The sequence below is a fragment of the Procambarus clarkii genome, chromosome 78 (assembly GCF_040958095.1).
Source record: "Procambarus clarkii isolate CNS0578487 chromosome 78, FALCON_Pclarkii_2.0, whole genome shotgun sequence".
Taxonomy (NCBI): Eukaryota; Metazoa; Arthropoda; class Malacostraca; order Decapoda; family Cambaridae; genus Procambarus; species Procambarus clarkii.
The window spans coordinates 19,492,944-19,512,072 of NC_091227.1; the positions used below are offsets into that span (position 1 = coordinate 19,492,944).

General features: G+C 36.4%; 2 protein-coding genes across 4 annotated transcripts; one reads left to right on the forward strand and one right to left on the reverse strand.

Annotated features, from left to right (window-relative positions):
- Positions 1-237: 237 nt before the first annotated feature.
- LOC123746031 (translocon-associated protein subunit gamma) lies at positions 238-2,632 on the forward strand. The gene is made up of 4 exons (XM_045727183.2): positions 238-516; positions 1,098-1,225; positions 1,407-1,498; positions 1,717-2,632. The coding sequence occupies exons 1-4, from the start codon at positions 390-392 to the stop codon at positions 1,913-1,915; spliced, it is 546 nt and encodes a 181-aa protein (XP_045583139.1). The 5' UTR covers positions 238-389; the 3' UTR covers positions 1,916-2,632.
- Positions 2,633-5,672: 3,040 nt separating this feature from the next.
- On the reverse strand, positions 5,673-19,019 carry LOC123746030 (glucose-6-phosphatase 3). Of its 3 annotated transcripts, none has more exons than XM_045727180.2 (8): positions 18,871-19,019; positions 16,602-16,728; positions 15,226-15,390; positions 12,114-12,320; positions 11,730-11,860; positions 9,848-10,099; positions 7,952-8,070; positions 5,673-6,324 (listed from the first exon to the last, which is right to left on the reverse strand). In XM_045727180.2, the coding sequence occupies exons 2-8, from the start codon at positions 16,685-16,687 to the stop codon at positions 6,199-6,201; spliced, it is 1,086 nt and encodes a 361-aa protein (XP_045583136.1). In that variant the 5' UTR covers positions 16,688-16,728; positions 18,871-19,019; the 3' UTR covers positions 5,673-6,198. The 3 variants fall into 3 exon arrangements, with proteins under 3 accessions (XP_045583136.1, XP_045583137.1, XP_045583138.1); XM_045727181.2 differs by having other exon boundaries at positions 18,781-18,894; XM_045727182.2 differs by lacking the exon at positions 18,871-19,019 and adding an exon at positions 18,739-18,865.
- Positions 19,020-19,129: the final 110 nt, after the last annotated feature.

Here is a 19,129-nt window from a genome sequence, read left to right on the forward strand (position 1 = left end):
AGCCCACGTCACCAAGACAATGTTGGCAGCCATGGCAGCCATGCTGGAGGATATCATTATTTAAGGCATATCTTAGACTTTATAATATTAATGTTTCATTATCTTTGTTTAAATTATAAGACTTTACGTAATATAAAATGTTTGATAATGTACTTTATTATAAAGATTTCAATATTTACAATTTATTTTTCATATTAAATATATTTTGTAGGTGAAAGTGTCAATAGCAAAAGAGTTGGAACCTGATTTGTTTTCAGGGGTTGTGAGTAGTGTGGAGGTGTCCCGGGAGCTGCTTGGTGACTCTCCTTCCTTGCCCAATCTTCACCGCTGCTCCCTCCAGGGCTACAACCTTCCTGCACACTACCTGCGTCGTAAACAAGCAGGCAAACATGGTCACCAAGGAAAAGTTAACGAAGGAGGAAGAGCTGTTGCTTCAGGATTTTAGTAGAAATGTATCCAAGAAGAGCTCGATTATTTTTTACTTCAATGCATTAATTGTCGCAGCGATCCCCATATGTAAGTATGAGCGGCGGATACATATGTGCTCTCTGGCCGCTCCGGTAACGTCACCGGCTTTCTTTTATTTTGTTAAGATTGCAATATTTGGCATTTAATTTTAGCCGGAACGCTGTGCGTATTAGTAGCTTTAGGCACAGTATATACTTGCTCTATCTAGTAATCCAACATTCTGCTTGTAACTCATTTTGTATGTACTTTTACCTAAATAAACATTTATTATTAGTCATTAGTATTACAGTACAGTATTAGTATCTTAAACTGCCGGTGGTCAGAAACTGGCATCTTTACCCTATCATTAGTAGAAATGAGATTCTTGAACAATTTCTCAGTAAGTTTGAAGTTTGTCCCCCAGATAATAATCTACCTAAATACAAAACAAAGGCTGAAATCTGACTATTTCATCCCAAGAATGTTAATTCAAAATTCAAGCCTTGCTGTTGTCATACAGTTGCAACTTTTTTTTAATAAAGATGTACAGTATTTCATTAAAAAATGTATAATTTTATACATTTAAGTATATACAGTATAGTATTAAGTATTTATACAGTATAAAAATATACTGACTATAATTATTTCAGGGTTGTTTTGGCGTATACATATGATGGATCCACTCTCATCAGCTGCCATCTTTGGTCTAGTGACAGGCATCGCAACTTACCTTGTTGCTTTTGCTTACATGAACACTAAGTTTGTCCTAAAGCACAAGGTTAGTATTTGTAGTAATGCAGATTCTATAAATCTTTTTCATATCTGTATTTTTGTAACATTTTTTGTTTTGCCAGTATGGAATGTACATCAAAACTGCCTAAGTTTTAATTTTAAGACATTTCTAGTAATGATAAGATGCCTGCAAGAATCCAAACTATTGTCTTTTGTGAATTTTTCAGGTTGCACAGAAGGTTGAAGATGCTGTCACACGAGAAGTTATGCGTAAACTAGCTGATGACAAAAAGATGGGCAAAAAAGAAAAGGATGAAAGGTAAAATGAAATTATATGCTTTAAACCATTCTGTTCAAGGTTAAATTAAATTTGAGTTTTGTACATTAATAAATGACTATAGCTTACTGGTAATCGTTGCTACATAGTCTCCCCAGCTTGGTGCCTTCTTTTGATAATTACCTACCTACTGGTAATCCTTAACTATATAATACTACGGGAGGATATTTATAATTGTTGGGTTTTATTTTCTTGATCAGGGTGTTGTGGAAGAAGAACGAAGTAGCTGAAGCAGAGGCCACAACATTTTCCTTGTTTTACAACAACGCTCTCTTCCTGATGTTGGTTGTAGTTGGATCGTTCTTGGTATTCAGATCCATGGCACCAGCTTACAACTATGTTTTCAGTACACTGGGAGCAGCTGGTGTGATTGCACTTTTCTCAACAAGCACTCAATAAGACCAGTTAGTCATCCTGTAATGATTTGCTATTTAGACAGTTCCCAGGTCTCATTATTGTAAGTTAGATATTTAATTTTACAGTTGTGTGTGACCCAATCCCCATTCAGACAAATGCTGATTATTTTAATCGGTATTTATATATTGTTGGTAACATTATCTACTTTGTGCAAGTAAAATGTAAATGTTGGAAAATAGTATGAATTATAAAGATTGTCACTTTGACCTTGTCATAATTTAAGCACTTGTCACAACGCAAATTTTTTTTTTTATCTAGCTCGTAGATAAATAAGTTATATACAGTAAATCATTGTTTATTTCAGTGCTGAATTGCAAATTTTGGGTTAACCCTTGTTTAAAAATTTACAACTAGCAGTCAAAAACCATAAAATTGACTTAATAAATTTATTGGTAATATTTCAAATAAATCTTCCCAGATAGCTAAGACTATATACAAATACATTTTATTTATTCAGGTATAGTACAGTATTTTTAATAGGAAACCATGACTTCTAAGTAGCTTGTCACCAGGATGATGACATTAAAATTTAGATGTTCAATGGTTATGGGAATGGTGTACATGTTAAGAATTTTAATAACATTCCCTTTGTCTGCATTCACTTGTACAAGGCTCACTATTTAATTTTCTTTGAAAATTTTACTTTAAGTACAGTATTTGTAAAAGTTCTCTTTATAGAAAAATATAGTTATCTCAAAACCACATTTTATTCTCCTTGTCTCTTGATTTATTTTTTTTCACTGTGCAACTGATTCTCTCCTCTCCTACCATTGTAGAAAATTGTATCAATATTTAATTGCAAGATCAATTAAAAAACAATCTAGAGAAAATGCCTATGCTGCTGTGTTTTAAAATAAAGCTGTGTGTTTCTGAAATCTTGTAAATTGATTAGTTATTGGTTAGCAAAATGCTTATGAAGATACTTTGAATGTTGTTCACATGCTATACATTATACATACAATTATCAAAAGGCAGCATCAAGCAGGGAAGAGTAGTGCAAAATGTGCTAAATATCATTAGTGATGCTAGTACAAGAAGAATGATATAAGGCAAGTAGTGGCAAAGACATCAGACTCTCCAAGGGGAGAGAAGGAAAGCAAAACATACAATCATCCCAAAAATTGGCATTACAAAGAGGTGCATGATGAAGTGGGATAGAACAGTTATGACAAGAAAAACTAGACAAGCAAAGAAAATGGCACAGAATTAGGTACCAGCAGAACCTGAGGCAGAGAAGGTTGGGGGTAAAGAGTATAGTCGACAAGGTCCAGTGAGGGAAAAGTATTCAGGCTGAAGAGGGACAGGAATGGTTGTGTTCTGGACCAGGTGCTGCATCAGAACAAGGATAATGGGAACACCTAATGCCTGACAGATGGCTCCACTACCAAGATGGGAGGTGGTGCAGGAACACTTAACATAGTCGTTCAACTGCCTCACCCGTCTTCTAACCCACTGGGGAAGGAAGAGGGATCAGCTTATATTTCTGATTGATATATGTGCAGGAGCATCAAGGTACTGAGGTAGTCATGATCATCTCAAACAAGGAAGGAAGGAAGAGAGCAGGTGACATTAGGATGGAAGGGTGGAAATCTACCTGGATGGTCATCTGCCTGGGAGGGCCAAAAAGGGGGAAGAACTAAAGAGGAAGATGGAACCAAGAGTTGCAGGGGTCCACAGTGGATAAAGGAAAGAATGATGTGAAAAAAAGGGGGGGGGGGGACAAAAACAGGAACATCCAGTTCTGAATCATAGGGCATTGGGAAGAAGGGGAGCTTGTGGTGTTGGGGTTCAAGGCTTGAAAATGATTGAGGACCTATGGAGGGTGGTGCAGAGAAGCACAGACAATTTTTGCCAGAAAAGTGGGAAAGGCAGACCTGGTGTCTTGCCACTGGGAAAGATGTGCAGTGTTTGTTGCAAGATGGAGGCTGGCCTGTTAACATTTATAATGTGGACAAGAATGCAAAAAATTAGGGTGGGCATCACTTATAGCTCCATTACCTCCTTGGTAATGAGCATCAAAAGATCATCATTCTGATCTAGAATGATCTGAGGCACCACACTAGGACAGACTACATTTCTAAGTGCTATGCCCGAATTTTGAATACCTAATGCAGAGATGTGGAGAGGGGGAATTCTTGAATGGAGCACCCACAAGAACTGCCAAAGACAGGAGGATCCAATTACATCAAAAATTACTTTGACAAGGTTAATGATAATGACAAGGGGGGCTGAGTGAACATGTCAACCTGGAGGAGAGGGTAAACCTGGGCCTCGAGGATACAGTATTGTACCTCATGGTAATCCTTAAATTCTGTTCCCCATATCAACGTGGGGTGGAGTTTAAATGACATTATCGGCAATATTGAAGACATTCTTTGAGACCCAAACTGAGCTGTCACCCATGTGAGATAAGACAGCTAGGCAAGTTCCTGTCCCCAGCAAAACAAAGTATAATTTAATTATATCCACAAGGTGTTTATGTAGTGCATATGGAAATTAAGGTGCGTAAGGACATTACATCAGACATAAACAAATTTTTAATCATATTAAGGCTAAACAGATCATAATAGTAATGGTTGAGGGGAAACATGCGTGTTCAACTGCAAGGATAGCACTATGATTCCCTAGTAAGGAGGGGGCCAAAATGCAATGTTATAACAACTAAAGACTGTCACTCAAGATGACAAGGTATTCACCATTAGGAACATGAGTTGACCCTGCCAAGCAAGTGGCAGGTCCAGGCCCAGAGGGAAAAGCTATTGAGTATCTTCCCTTACAATCCAACTTGGGAACTGGTGCCTGGGTACCCACTTACAAGCCAGAGTGAGAAGTGAATTCATTTGTTCATTTACCATATGCATTCTGTTTATTCAAGTTTAAACATCCTGGAGCCAAGAAATACCACCTAGCAAGGCAGAGAGGGGTCGAGCACTGGCAGGTAAAAAGGGGAAGCACCATGATGACAAAAGGGGAAGTGGTGCTTCCCCTTTTTAACAAGGAATCTTAATATATCAAACATTCTCCAATTTTGTTGCAGAAAACTTCTCTTCCTCCTTGCCCCAGCCCAGACACTCAAACCTACCTCCAAAAGCGACCCATCTGGCTGGTGGTTGGGTGACTCGAACAGGCACCCTATATGGCTCTTTGCACATACAATGCATGGAGTGTGGCAAGGCAATCATATGTGAACTTCCCTCACAAGGCCCTCGATAGAATTCTTGGTGACTCGGATACTTTTGATATCGTTCGCTTTATGCGTTTTTGTTCTCGTATTGGCATCCTTGGTGATATTTAGCGCCCTCTGATTATTTTGCGTATTTGATGGTGCTACATAGCCTTCCCGGTTTGGTGCCTTCTTTTGATAATTACTTACTTACTTCCCTCACAAGGCAAAACCCTTGAGGGAGCCTATTAAATAAAATTATAGTCGTGGCCTAATAGACTATCATTCGGGTACTGTATAAGGCACAGGTATGGAAGCCAACATAACACACTTATTCCCAAGTAATTCAGTTTAAACATGCACTATTGTTTTATCATTCTTGTTCCAATTCTATAGCACTGATTTATTGCAAATAATCAAAAGAAAGGACCAAGCCTGAAAGAGTTTTTCAAAATTTATCACAGTGTGTGCATTCTTTGGCTGGTCAAATTTGGTTGACTAATTTCCTTTGAGGAATTTATCTACAGTGTGATTAAAGTTGTTTTTTTGTCATAGGTCGTAATTATAACTGCCATAAAACAAGTATTCTACTTTTATTTGTGCCTTAAGAAACAGGTCTGCAAGATGTACACAATACAATTTCAAACCATGAAGTTGTGGCAAACACTTTCCTAACTGGTTATGTACACGCTTATAAGTAACCATGATAGGTCAGGATTCAGCATATCTGAATTTGCCCTGTTCTCAATACAAAAATAATTAAATGTGTGCTTCAAGTAAATATTACTTGACTTTGCTGATTTCTTTTAAATATACTATACAGTACTTTAAACATGGAGCATAGTGTATTTATGAACTTTTTTTTTACAATTTAATATTCTTATTAAAATTAAAGAAGACTTAACTAAATAAAATCTCTATTGGCATTAATGTAAGTTTTTTAATTTGCTTGTACAATTGTTTTCGTATATGAAATGCATGAGATTCTCAACTACCTTGCTTCACATTGTGAGATAGTGTAGTTGTTGGTATTCCAATTCACCTAGAGAGCATCAAGACCTTTCAGAGATAAATATATACAGGTACATAACAAAACACCAAGTTAGTTTCCATAATAAACAGTAAGAAGGAAGTGTGGCAATAGCGCAATGATGATGAATGGCAGAGCAATGTTGAGACCAAACGACAACGTCAGGAACAATATCATGTCGTCAGTTGGCAGACTTCCCTGGTAAAGAACAACAAAAATTAATACCTATATATAATGACATACAGTAATGGTTATCATGGTGCCTCAGTGTTAATATGTCTCGTGTTCAAGTTATATATATTATTATACTGTATACATACTCAAATTTCTAATCTACCTGTCATAAGAAAATACAGAACATAACGTATAGGAAACTGCAGAAGGCTTTTGATCTATATGCAAACTCGGTCATATTCGCTCTGTCCAGCCTACGCTTGAAACAATCAAGCAATCCCACATTTATGACGTTACATGGTAATTTGTTTCATAAAACTACAACCCTATTTCAAAACCAATATTTGCCCAGGTCTTAACTGAATCTAAACTTATCCAGTTTTATACCTATTGTTTCAGGGTGCATTTTGTGTTAATATATTTAGAGCCTTATTTATATCCTCATTGTTATACCTTTCGATCTATTTGTACACTTTAGTAATGTTTCTCCTTACTTTTTGTATTTGTAGAGAATATAAATTTCTTGGGATTAACACATTCAAAAACGGCTTAATTTCTGCAGTAACTATTTTTGTATAATCCATATTTTCACCTGATCATTGTATAATCCATATTTTCACCTGATCAAAGCAAGGCTATTTTAGCCCATGTGTCTTTCTGGCTAGTTTGGTGATCAGGCATTAATGAGGGCTCTACTAATATCTATAAAAAAAAGATCTGTATCTGTATCTAACCTTGGGGCTAGTCCCGCCAAACTTTGCAGGACGAGTGGTGGATGTAGGGACAGAAGTTATTGCCCATAGTTTTATTATTTGTTATTTATATTATTTAGAATAAGGGTCAGCCTCCATGTCCCCCCTTCGTGGACCCAATGAAGTCAGTGAAGGGAGGACATATCAAAAATGTATGTTCTGAGGATATATTTGCATTCTGGCAGTTCCCAACACTTAAATAATATCTGTACAACGTTTTGGAGTCCACCACATGTCTGTGTCCATGGACAAAACAGTGGGAAACACAGGGTTCTTCAGCCATGGGTTCTGAACCAAATCAAACTAAACTTTTCTGGGTAATTGGTGGGTATATTGGGAATTTTTGTACATAGGCAGAGTCATCTCCCTTGCCCTCCATAATGGACTTGATGAAGTTAGTGATATGAAGATGTGCCAAAATGTATGTTCTGATGTGGTGACTAAATCACACATCAGGAAGTGAAGAAAAGACAACATTTCGGTCCATCCTGGAACATTATCATGCCAAGTGAGCTTGATAATGGTCCAGGACAGACTGAAAGGTTGTTTCAGCACCGCCTGATATGTGGTTTGATTGTCATATCTTCAGCCTCGTTATTGTAATGCGTTGTCTGCATATGTTCTGATGGCAAACTTGCATTCTGGTGGCCTAATACCTTAGGCACTCCCTTTTTTTTTCTTTACTTCCACCTTTGATTAACTGCTTCAGAAACAATGGTGTAAACATTCTTTATGCTGTCTTCATATCTTGTAGGTTAAGCACCTGAGGCAAGAACACTTTGTCTTAGACCTCGACTGGTACTACTACTGTACTACTATATTGTACTATACTTCTTTAGCCATTATAAAATTACCTAATCTCAATCTGTACATAAATTTAACTAGTGTTATAATTATACCTGAATCATAGATGCCATTCTTCCAATTACAATTCCTCCTTTTATAATAAGGATGGTGCGAATACAATTCCTCGGAGCATTCAGAACAACATGCCGTTGGTCCGATGAAAGTCCTAGACCTGTATCAATAAAAATATGTTAACAATACAGCTCATTAATTATTGAGAGCTGAAATACAAAATAATGAGTAAACTTTTGCAGCATAATGATATCATGAAATATAAGGGTTTATTACATATGAAAGACCATGTTGATGCATACAACATGTTTATCTAATTTCATTCACCTGGTCTGTGGAACCCACGCGTGTAATGCCAAAGCACTATCGACTGGGCTATGAGTACGTAGTCTTAAAAAAGGAAAGTTTCCAGAAGCAGCATCCTGCTGCCAGACTGGAATTTTCGACTCTCCTTGACTACTACTGAAGCTCAGACGAAAATTCCAGTTTGGCAGCAGGATGCTACTTCTGGAAACTTTCCTTTTTTTAAGACTACTCATAGCCCAGTTGATAGTGCTACAGCCTCACACACGTGAGTCCACGGTTAGAGTCCCATGCAGTCCAGGTGAATGGAATGTTTTCTTCCATGAGAGTGTGGAGGACAATTTTTATGTTTATCTAATACTGTACTAGAGATTTTAACCCATATTGAAGGGTGGTAAAAAATTTTTGTTTTATTTTCACCTAATATATGATTTGTTTTGTTTGGAATGGTTTTTTATGCATTTTGAACGCTTGTATATTAAACGAGGCAAAAAATAGACAAGAGTCAATGACAGATCTGGAACTAAGCATTTTTTAATTAAAAAATAATATACATGAAAATAAAATATTTTCTTCTCTACAAAATTACCTCGTGAACTATGCAGCTAAACGGTTAATCATTTTGAACTTAGGTATTTGAGAGCTATGCTTAAAAAAAATATATATATATACTGTACAGTACATACACACCAACATATGTCGTCATGTATACGAACACACATACTGTACTGCAACATAGTAATCCTTCAAAAGTCAAAGACAAGGTAGCCCTACAGTTTATAAAAGTGCATAAACTGTGTGTCAGAATTATAACAAAAATGGATACAAGTACCGTTTTATTAGTGAAAAAAAAAGGTTAATACAACCAGAATGTTTCCTTATACAGAACACTAGAAGAATACCCATAATTGTGTTTACCTATTAGCAACTGGTGGAGTGAAAACTAGCTCTTTATGCCCCACCTCCTAGCTATTTGTATCTGATGTGCTAATTACCTCTCTCAACATTAACCTTTAAATTACATTTTTTGAAGTTGTGGGCAGATTTAACTTCAACAACCTCTTCAATGCACTCAACTTGCTGAACACCCATACAGGTAACAAGAATTTTCTTACTCTTCAACACAACTGCATGTTCAGCTTCCACAAATGTTCCCTTGTCCTATCTCTCTTCAATTTAAATAGGCTTCCTTTGTCCACTTTGTTTAATCTCCTCAAAAACTTGTATGTAGTTATCATATCCCCTCTTTCTTCTCTCCTCAAAGGTTGTGAGGGTGAGTTCTCTCAACCTGTCCTAGTACCCAAGGCCTCCCACTTCTAGTACTGATCTAGCTGCAAACCTTTGAACTACGTACTGTTTATACACAAATTTTGTCAACTATTCTTTTAATATACAATACAGTATTTATATACAAATTTTATACCAATAATATTCTGAATGACCTCTAGAAATATTTTTAATTCTGTGACACAATGTTCTAAATAGACTTACAGGCTTGGCACTTTTTCTATAATATACCACTTATAAAAAAAAGGGCCTTCTAAGCCTAGAAGTTATTAATGTGAACATCTTGTAAAATAGAACCCATTTCTTATTTGCATTAATATATCACAAATAGCAACAATTTTGCTCACCAAGACCAAGAGCTGCTCCTGTAAATCTCATCGCCAAATAGAATGGCTGAGTATCAATTTTCACATACTCGGCACGTGCGCAGTGCTTAAGTGCCAATGGCACTGACCATAAAGGATTCATTCCTTGGGAGAGCAGCAGTGAATAAGTTGAGACAGTAGTACCAATGAGTGAGCACGCCACAACCACAGCCCATACTTTGCTCAGTTTCACCAGCCACTTGCTGCTCCAAGCTACATGGCCAACCATCAACCCTGGTAAGAAAACACACATTTTATACATCATACAGTATAAGCATAACATTGGTTGCCAATACGTATGCACACCCCTATACTGGCTACTTTGCAGGTATTGTTTGTTTACTTTGTGTCTGTTGAAAGGACAAACAATTGCTCAGGTAGATTTGGATTCTTTTTTTGAACTTTTAAGTTTTGTAGCAGCAGTTCTTGAAAATGAGTTCCAAATACCCATTATATTTCATCGGGGAATGCAGAAAATCAAGAAATAAAAACCGTCAACATTAACACTGACTAAATAGAATCAGAGCGATGGCTTATTCTTCAGACAATAAGAAAACACCAGCAATAAAGCTAATGTAGAGACTGAGAAAAAACTAACAGATATACACTCTACCCTGCAATAATTGTGAAGAAGTATAGAGGTTAAACATAATGAAAATTTACAAGCAAAGATTCATGAAAATAAGAATACCGTATCTACCTTTCAATAACAAGAGCAACACCTCATGAACTTTAGAAGTGCTAAAATAAACACAAAAGAAGAAAACAGTAGATGACTTTAGTCTGCAGGCATGAAATGTTTCAAAACCATCATATAGAATGAAGGAAAATTCATCATTGCTACCTCTCTTGTTAAAGTAACACAGTGGCACCTCCATTTACGAATTTAATTCATTCCAAAAGACTGGTTGTACACCGAAAATTTGTAAGTAAAAAATTTTCCCACAAGAAAATGTAAACTGAATTACTGTATTTTATTTTAGCAAGATTGGCATAAGAAAAATAATAATATTACCTGTATTTGATTTAAAATTACTTCATATGGTGAACTGGAGTTTTCACCACCTTGCCCACCAATCAAGTTTTTTCTTTTTAGAAATACTTTTTTTTTTAGAAATACTGAACCAATTTTGGAAGGGAAATCTGCAGAGCAAATTTGATTCATTATTTCATTATTTAGAAAGATCTATTACACATAAACCCAGATTTTTTTAGAGGGAATAGTATTTCCCTTCATTACACCACTGTAAGCATGTCTCAGAAGTGTCAAGCCTATTCACCTTTCTCTAAATTTCCCTCTAAAATCCAAGATTTTTTTTTAAGAAATCCAAAATTTAGAGCAAATCTGGTGGGTTGACTTTAATCTATTACTCAGAAGGATCCATTATACAGAGGTCCAGATTTTCAAGGATGAATGGTAGCCTTCATTACACCACCATACCCAAGCCTCAGAAATGTCAAGCCAATACACAAAACATGTTCTCTAGATATCACAATGACATTGACAATTTTGAATAAGTTAATTCTGGCAAAATTATGGTTGATCCATACTAAGGATGCCAAATAAAAGAATGAATATGACAAAATCACATGATATTCATACTGAGGAGACTGAGCAAATGACAGCGCAAATGAATACAGTGTTGTCAAACTTGAATAAAACACAAGTGCATATGAATAAAAGATAAAAAAAAATAGAGACAAAATAATCTCGAGTATTTAAAATGTGGATATGAACACACAATATATTACAGTTTTACACAGCACATGGTAATATGCTTGCCCTGCCTCATAACTAAGGCATTCATAAGGAACCAGTCAACACACAATGAGACTAACAATGAAACTTTTAAATTAACCATACCAACAATAATCCCCAAGATGTTCTGATGGATGAAATGTGCTTGGATATACAGACGGGATACAAAAATGAGTCCAATCCACAACAAGTAAGCCGTGTACAACACTGCTGATAAAATACTCTTCTGACATGTGCTGAAAAAAGTGCAGACAATTTCTAGTGAGAATACAGTACAGTCAAAATTTTGGCATTACAGTATTTGTTTGGCAATATTTTACCTTACTGGCTGTCATTATGAAAAATAAAGTATTTGTGTTCATTTATATAAATTAAACTGCTTTGCTGAATTATGTACAGTATTTACATTTTTATTATAACTGCTAGTTTAAAGAATAAAGCAACTGTAATGACATCAAATTTTATTTCCCCAAAACCTATATCACTAACCTGAAAGCCTTGGTGTTCCATATAAAGTGTTTACTGATGCCTTTGGTAGCTACATAGAAGAGAGCCACATTCATCATGATGTGTCCTGATGGTGTGCCAGGTCCTGACTCACAGGTATTTGCAAACTGTCGCAACTCAGGGCGTGTTTCATTACTGTAAAGATCAGTTTCACCAACCCACCAGTATGGGCGGTCCCCTTTAATCATCCTGTTCAATAGAAAAAAACAAAATATTATAAAAATTAAAAATTACAAAAGTTATCTCATAAAAAATTGTATATGCCATTTTTGAGTTCATTAGGCTCTCAGCAAGTGCAAGTTCCTCCAATCTCATTGCAGAAAATTTGTTATTAGTGCCATCGCTCAAGAATTTAAAATGTGGATATGTACACAGAATATATTATAGCTTTACATAGCTCAAGTGAGATATGAATGTATCTCCTTCAATTAGCTGGATGTCTGTGAACCAGCTGGGTTTTTATCATGCCAGAGATATAGGTACACTGTACATACAGTACAGTATTCTTGGAACCAAGTATCAACCAAATTTGAAGCTAACACCACCCTACAGGAGAACCAACTGATTACTAGCCCAGTACAATAACCACTACACTATTGTATCTACTTAGCTGTTGCTACTATACCATGTTAATGACCAAGTTACATGTACTGCTTAGGGTTAAAATTTAAAAAATTATGCACCTATATATACTGTATACTGTATATAAATTTTTATAACAATTCTACCAATAAAAACCCTGCTCTATTTCAGCTTAACACTATTCTAGTGATTTTGATTCTAGATACAACATTATAGCACCTGGAAAAGTAACCATACTTCTGTTGTTTGGAATGCCCCATACCACGTGCCTGAATACCAATGCTTCTGTTTAGCACTATTCATATGATTTGGTTTGCCTCTTGGAGTATGCCTCAACAACAACAACTGCTTCACCATCAGTTCACATGATCTGGTATAATGTACATCCTCTCTAGTCAAACTGTACTAAACCTCCTACATTATGCTCAGTTTGTGCTTTTGATAACCAGTGTGTCCCATTGTGCATGACTTTAACACAGTACCAATCAAACTGCTTCACACTTTTTCTGTGGTTTTAGTGTTTGGTTCACCTCAGAGCACACCCAAGTCCAAAATCAATTGCCTCACACTATGTTCCCACACATTGGCAACAGGTTCACATTATAGGGAGTGCTCGAGTACCAAACTGACTGCTTTGCGGTGGTTGCATATAGTAGTGGTATAGAGTGGATGAATAAGTATTAAATTACAGTGGTCTTGTTACACAAGGACTGCCATACATCAACAATACTGTATTTGAAAGCACATACATTGTTGTTATCCCATTCCTTACTTTCAGTGGGTGGAGGGATACAAAAAAAGATGAATAATACTGTATAGTAAAAGGTCATACATAAATAATAATTTTAATATAATTTGTTCAGTCTTTAAATCATTTATACTGTTCTATATAGCATCATGGATAAACAAGCAGCACCACACAGTGGCATCAACCCCTTCACAATAAAATATACAGTGTTCCTCATTAATACTGTAGTTCAGTAATGTACTGTATATACAAATACACTCCCTCCCTTCTTACAAACTGCTTCCACCCATCTTAGTTATTTACCATACCCTGTGTATTTTTGTTCACACACGCACACACTTTCCCCATTTATTCACTCACCATGTCCACCCAACCTAAATTCACTACGCACAAACTTCACCAGACTATCATCATCCGTTCCAAACTATCTCGGGATGCTCTTCTCAATCTTGCAATTTATTGAATCTTGCACTCCATATCTCCTTGATATTCTCATTCCTTATAATTGTTAACTTCACACACACCAATGAGCTGTGCGATTTATTTCAACTGTAATAAATTATATTAAATTAAGTAGCAATCATTTATTCTTTTAGAATTTAAGAAATTTAGTGCTTTCCTAGTGTGAGAAAATGTATTATGTATGAGAACAATGTACGAGAGGTAAACAGGGAAATAACTATTTCCATTTTATATATAGTATCTGGTAATTTACATGGAGGACTTACATCCAGTCTATGAAAACGCTGAAATAGAGTACTGTACATTATTACTATAAATATTCTTCTCGTGAATACAATACTGAAAATATTTTACTATTGAATACCAATATTATAGGTAACTTCCTGTAATACTAATAAATACTTATAAAATTAAATATGGACATACAATACCTTCATTAACACTAGCATTCTGGCCCTCTTGCTACATGCCCAACCGTAAATGTTCTAAGCCTCTCAGAGCCCCCGCTCAGCAACCCCTAAAATGTGTACACTTTTTTACGTTTCAGTTACTTTTTGGGCTATAAATATAAATTGGTGTCAAAATGTTTACAAATAAATATTTGAGTATAAATGGAAAAAGTGTACAGCATTGAAAATAGAATCTGTAGGACAGCACTGAATATACAATACAAATGTGTGTGAACATTTCAACATCCTTCATTTATTTTTCAACAAAGAAAAATATGGAACTGTGTGCACATGATCGATTTATATGGCTGTAAAAAGAAAAACATGGCTTTCATAATTTTGTGTCAGGTAATTTGCAAAACAATAAAAAATACGCACAAGCCAAGCATTTATCGGCTTGAACAATAGGGTGGTTGTCCAAGTGATCTCGGGTTGGTCACCTGATAACCTCTGCTCACACTGTTCTCATGTATTTCATGAGTTTCATCATGAAAGTGCAAATACAATGGTTAAGGAAACAATTTTAGACAATTCTGAGATTGGATGATTCATTTTACCATCCTTGTAACATTTACCATAATTACCAAGATGTCATCCGGATGCTAGTACTGTACTGTATTACAGTAGTAGCTTTATTAAGTCTTCATGCACAATACCCGGGATTCAGGTACTGTATTCTACTTATTGGAAAGTAATTATGTAACAGTACATACTTTAATGGTCTTGTCCCTCTGCCATTGTATTTCCATCCAGTATAAGTGAAATACTGTAATGGGTACTGTACTAACAATTACAATTATTGTGATACTATCGAAGATTATTGGTTACCATGAGAAAATTATTACCAGCTTACCATTTCAAGAGTAGATTGGACCACTCCACTAATATGGATGCCCATAGTGCTCGTGCTCCTAATTCATTAGCAAGACCAGCCAAAAGAGGGAAGAAGAATGTAAATGCTTCTCGGTTGTCTCCTAACACTGAAGCATACACTACCCAAGATTCATATGGTTCCAAGCTGAAATTAAAAAAAAAAATGTTTTTGATTATACTGTATATGAAAACATCTTTCTGAACAAAACATTTGGCTGCTTCCCAAGATAAAATCTGCTATATCGTGGCACAGTAGCACACACAGTTAAGCATGATGACATTTAACCCTATTACTGAACACAGGAGGGAGGGGACATTTATGACACCCATGCCACAGAACCTTTCAAGTGGTTCTTGCAGGACCATAACTGATGCTAGGGAGTTGATAGAGAACACTTAACCCCGCCCAGTATAACAGATTTCATTCATAAAAACTCACAAGCCCTTCCAAACATTCCTTTGGAATTACAGTTCAATATCTATCTCTGGTTCCCTGACCTTAGCTACCCCACATACTTCTTGACACCAGAAAGACTGATGACATAGGTAGTGAGGATCAAAGCTGAATCACAGGTTTGGCAATGCGTTTGGCAAAGCATTGCCAAACCTGTATAATGCAAAACTCAACCCATCCTCCTGTTTAGATTGTACTTTTTGTAGCTATGTGCACAATAGTACAAATATTGATAGTACAAAAGGCAATTAGATACTGTAGTAGAATTTGGTACTATTCACTTTATAAGAGTCCAAAAAATAAAGCTAAAAACAAATTTGAATATTCCTAGGCTTAGTATAGAACATATATTTACTTTATTAAACCTCAGATAGCATGTAGTAGGGCTAGGAAGGTTAGGTTAGGTTGTCTTTGCAACATAAATACAAAACCTTTTTCGGTTTGTCCAAATTCATAGTAATGATTTCTACTTTCTAGTTGTCCATTATATCACATGTAAGTACTATGGTCCTCATCGTTACAATAAGTACCAACTAAACAGGAGGATGGGCTGCAGAACTATATAGTTGGCAAAGTATATGTAAAAGAAATAAGTTATTAAAATGACATTTGTGTCAGATGTAATAAATACAGTGTGTTTATTGTAAGCTGGACACGTGCTAAGAAATGATAGGCATATTGTATATAATGGTACTACGTAAAGATGACCATCCAGGAGAAGACCAAGAATAAGATGGCTAGATGTCCTTAATGAGATTCCGATTGAAGATTCTGCAAATGATTTAAGAGTGACAAAGCATGTTTCTTTAAGTGCCCATAGGGCTTGATGGGGATAGCCAATCAAGTAAAGAATTGTTTATTTAACACAATTTCTTAACATAAGTACAGAGTGCTATACTCACTGATGTTGTAGAGCAGAAATAACCTCCACACTCTTCAGATTCCACTTGTCACCAACACTTAAAGTATTTACTACCAGCTCCTCCATCTCGAATTTACACTTGGGTAGGAAAGGTTCACCTGTTTATGCTGAGAACAGTAATACGAAGACAAAATAATTTTAAAAACTTTTATCAGCATTTTCAAATTTTGTTTTTAGAAGATTTGTTTTAAATGATTTATACAAATTATTAAACAAATCAGCAAATTAGAACAATACCTCAAGCCCCAGACAGCACTCAAGTTACTTTTACATATTTAAAACACTGAACTGCAGTGCTAATCCCAACCATAAGCACTTCCTAGAGGTGTGTAATATAACCTATGAGACCACATTGGAAAAAATATGTATTTGATATTCCAAAAGTGCAACTTAACCAAAGCAGCAATGCTCTGCAAATCAAGGGTTCCAAAAGGTGGAATGACCTCCCTAATCATGTCAAAGACTGTCCCTCTCTCAACCAGTTTAAAAGAGAAACCCATTACTGTACTACCCAATTAACTATGTAGCCTACTGAAACTATCATCTGCAAAGGATGACACAAAGCTGTGACTTTTATGTTGTTTATATATACTGTCCTTAGCATACAAGGACACGAAATTGTGGTGGTGCAAGGATAATGTCCGAGGTACACAACTTTTAACTGTGCATTAACCTTAGTAAAAAAAAAAAATAAGATAATACTAGCATATAAAGCAATGAAATAACCAGCCAAGGAGTTCACATATAGAGTACTCCAAATCATTTTGTTCTGTATCAAAGTGGTGCAGTTTCTCAATAAGCCTGTACATTTTTGCACATGTTACACGTACAAATTTATACAGTACCTCTGTCTACAGAAAACAATGGCTCACTAACATGAAATCATAAACCTCAATTACTTAATATTTTATTTTTGGTTTCCATAGAGCATAGACTATGTAATAAGCTAAACAATTATTAACAATTAAGCAGTGTGGCATCCATATCATGTCTACTGGAGAGAGAGACGACTCAGGGAAGACATGATCACAAACTATGTCTTCCCCGAGTCTGTGATCGGGGAAGACATTATCTGGGATTTCTCAGAACACTGAATATGTTGTAATTTTAGATTCAGCTGCTGGGAACAAAAAGTTCCAAGCAGCACGGGCTATGGTGAGCCCGTCATACTCTCCTGGCACAGGAGATGTGCATCATAGAACAGGTTAAAGACAGATTATTGACAATCATGTGTTATTCGTGTTGATGAACACGAAGTCATAGATAGAAAAACAATACCAGAATTTGTCATAATTAAGGCATTGGAAATAATTCTTTAAAAGCAGTAAACAAATAAAATATTGTATGCAGAGAAACTGAAGGCAAGGAAATTTTTGGTGGAAAGCTTTAAGCTAGTGTGACTATAATCTTGAGGTTATCTTGAGAGGATTTCGGGGCTTTAGTGGCCCCGCGGCCTGGTTCTCGACCAGGCCTCCACCTCCAGGAAGCAGCCAGTGACAGCTGACTAACACCCAGGTACCTATTTTACTGCTAGGTAACAGGGGCATATGGTGAAAGAAACTCTGCCCATTGTTTCTCGCCGGCGCCTGGGATCGAACCCAGGACCACAGGATCATAAGCCCAGTGTGCTGTCTGCTCGGCCGACCGGCTCTCCTAGTATAATACTAGAGTTATGTTAGCCAAAGATCTAGGATATGAGGACAATAAAGAAATGGTGCCAAATCATTTTAACTATCAGGGGATGAATGCAGATCATGAAGGAAGGAAGGAAGGCCGGGAAGTACAGTGGACACACTTATACATATACATACACACACACACACACGTGAGTTAGCAGTCTCCTCACAATTTATTGGACAAGACAAGATGCTTGGGCATGTTTTCTTATATATCATGTCTCTGTTCACCTAGCAGTAGAAAGTTAAGTTAGGATACTATGGTGGATTCCATTCCTGGGAAGGTCAGTTGGTGGCATAGCTACCCTCTAGCAGGCTTCCTGTCCCCGACGATCGAATAGTAAAATAGGCTCTGGAATCTGTACACTAGCAGATTTAAGGTTGAGAGGAGAGACCAAAGAGCTGAAACTGAAAAGCTTCAGCTCTCCCAAAAATAACTACCTTGGATTTGGGTCTAAATGTTATCTCTTTAATAACTCTTACTCATCATGAGATATAAACATCTTGAAAGGGCCGTCATTGGGGAGAATGTGTGAGAGCGAGGGCCCGTGACCGGGTGTGTGTGTGTATTACCGTGGTGGCGGCGGCCGTGCTCCCTCCCCGGCGCCTGGTGCCACACTTGCTCTTCTCCACTCCACAAAACGTCTCCTCAACCACACACACCAACGTCATCATTGACGTCACACTTTAACACACCGTTTTGTCGCTCTTTTCGGACAGTTTTCCTAATGTTACGTTGCTCCTAAACACCGCAGCAACCCATCGGTCTGCATTCAATGAATCAATATGTTTTTTTTTTTTTTTTTTTTTTTTTTTTTGAGATATATACAAG

Bases quoted from the DNA above. Each gene is read 5' to 3' on its own strand.
- LOC123746030 (XM_045727180.2), bottom strand. From the start codon at position 16,687: ATGGAGGAGCTGGTAGTAAATACTTTAAGTGTTGGTGACAAGTGGAAT. The intron at 12,321-15,225 runs GTAAGCTGGTAA...TCTATTGAACAG, and splicing joins TCCAATCTACTCTTGAAATG to GATGATTAAAGGGGACCGCC. The intron at 11,861-12,113 runs GTTAGTGATATA...CACTTTTTTCAG, and splicing joins TGGAACACCAAGGCTTTCAG to CACATGTCAGAAGAGTATTT.
- LOC123746031 (XM_045727183.2), top strand. From the start codon at position 390: ATGGTCACCAAGGAAAAGTTAACGAAGGAGGAAGAGCTGTTGCTTCAG. The intron at 517-1,097 runs GTAAGTATGAGC...TAATTATTTCAG, and splicing joins TGTCGCAGCGATCCCCATAT to GGTTGTTTTGGCGTATACAT. The intron at 1,226-1,406 runs GTTAGTATTTGT...TGAATTTTTCAG, and splicing joins AGTTTGTCCTAAAGCACAAG to GTTGCACAGAAGGTTGAAGA.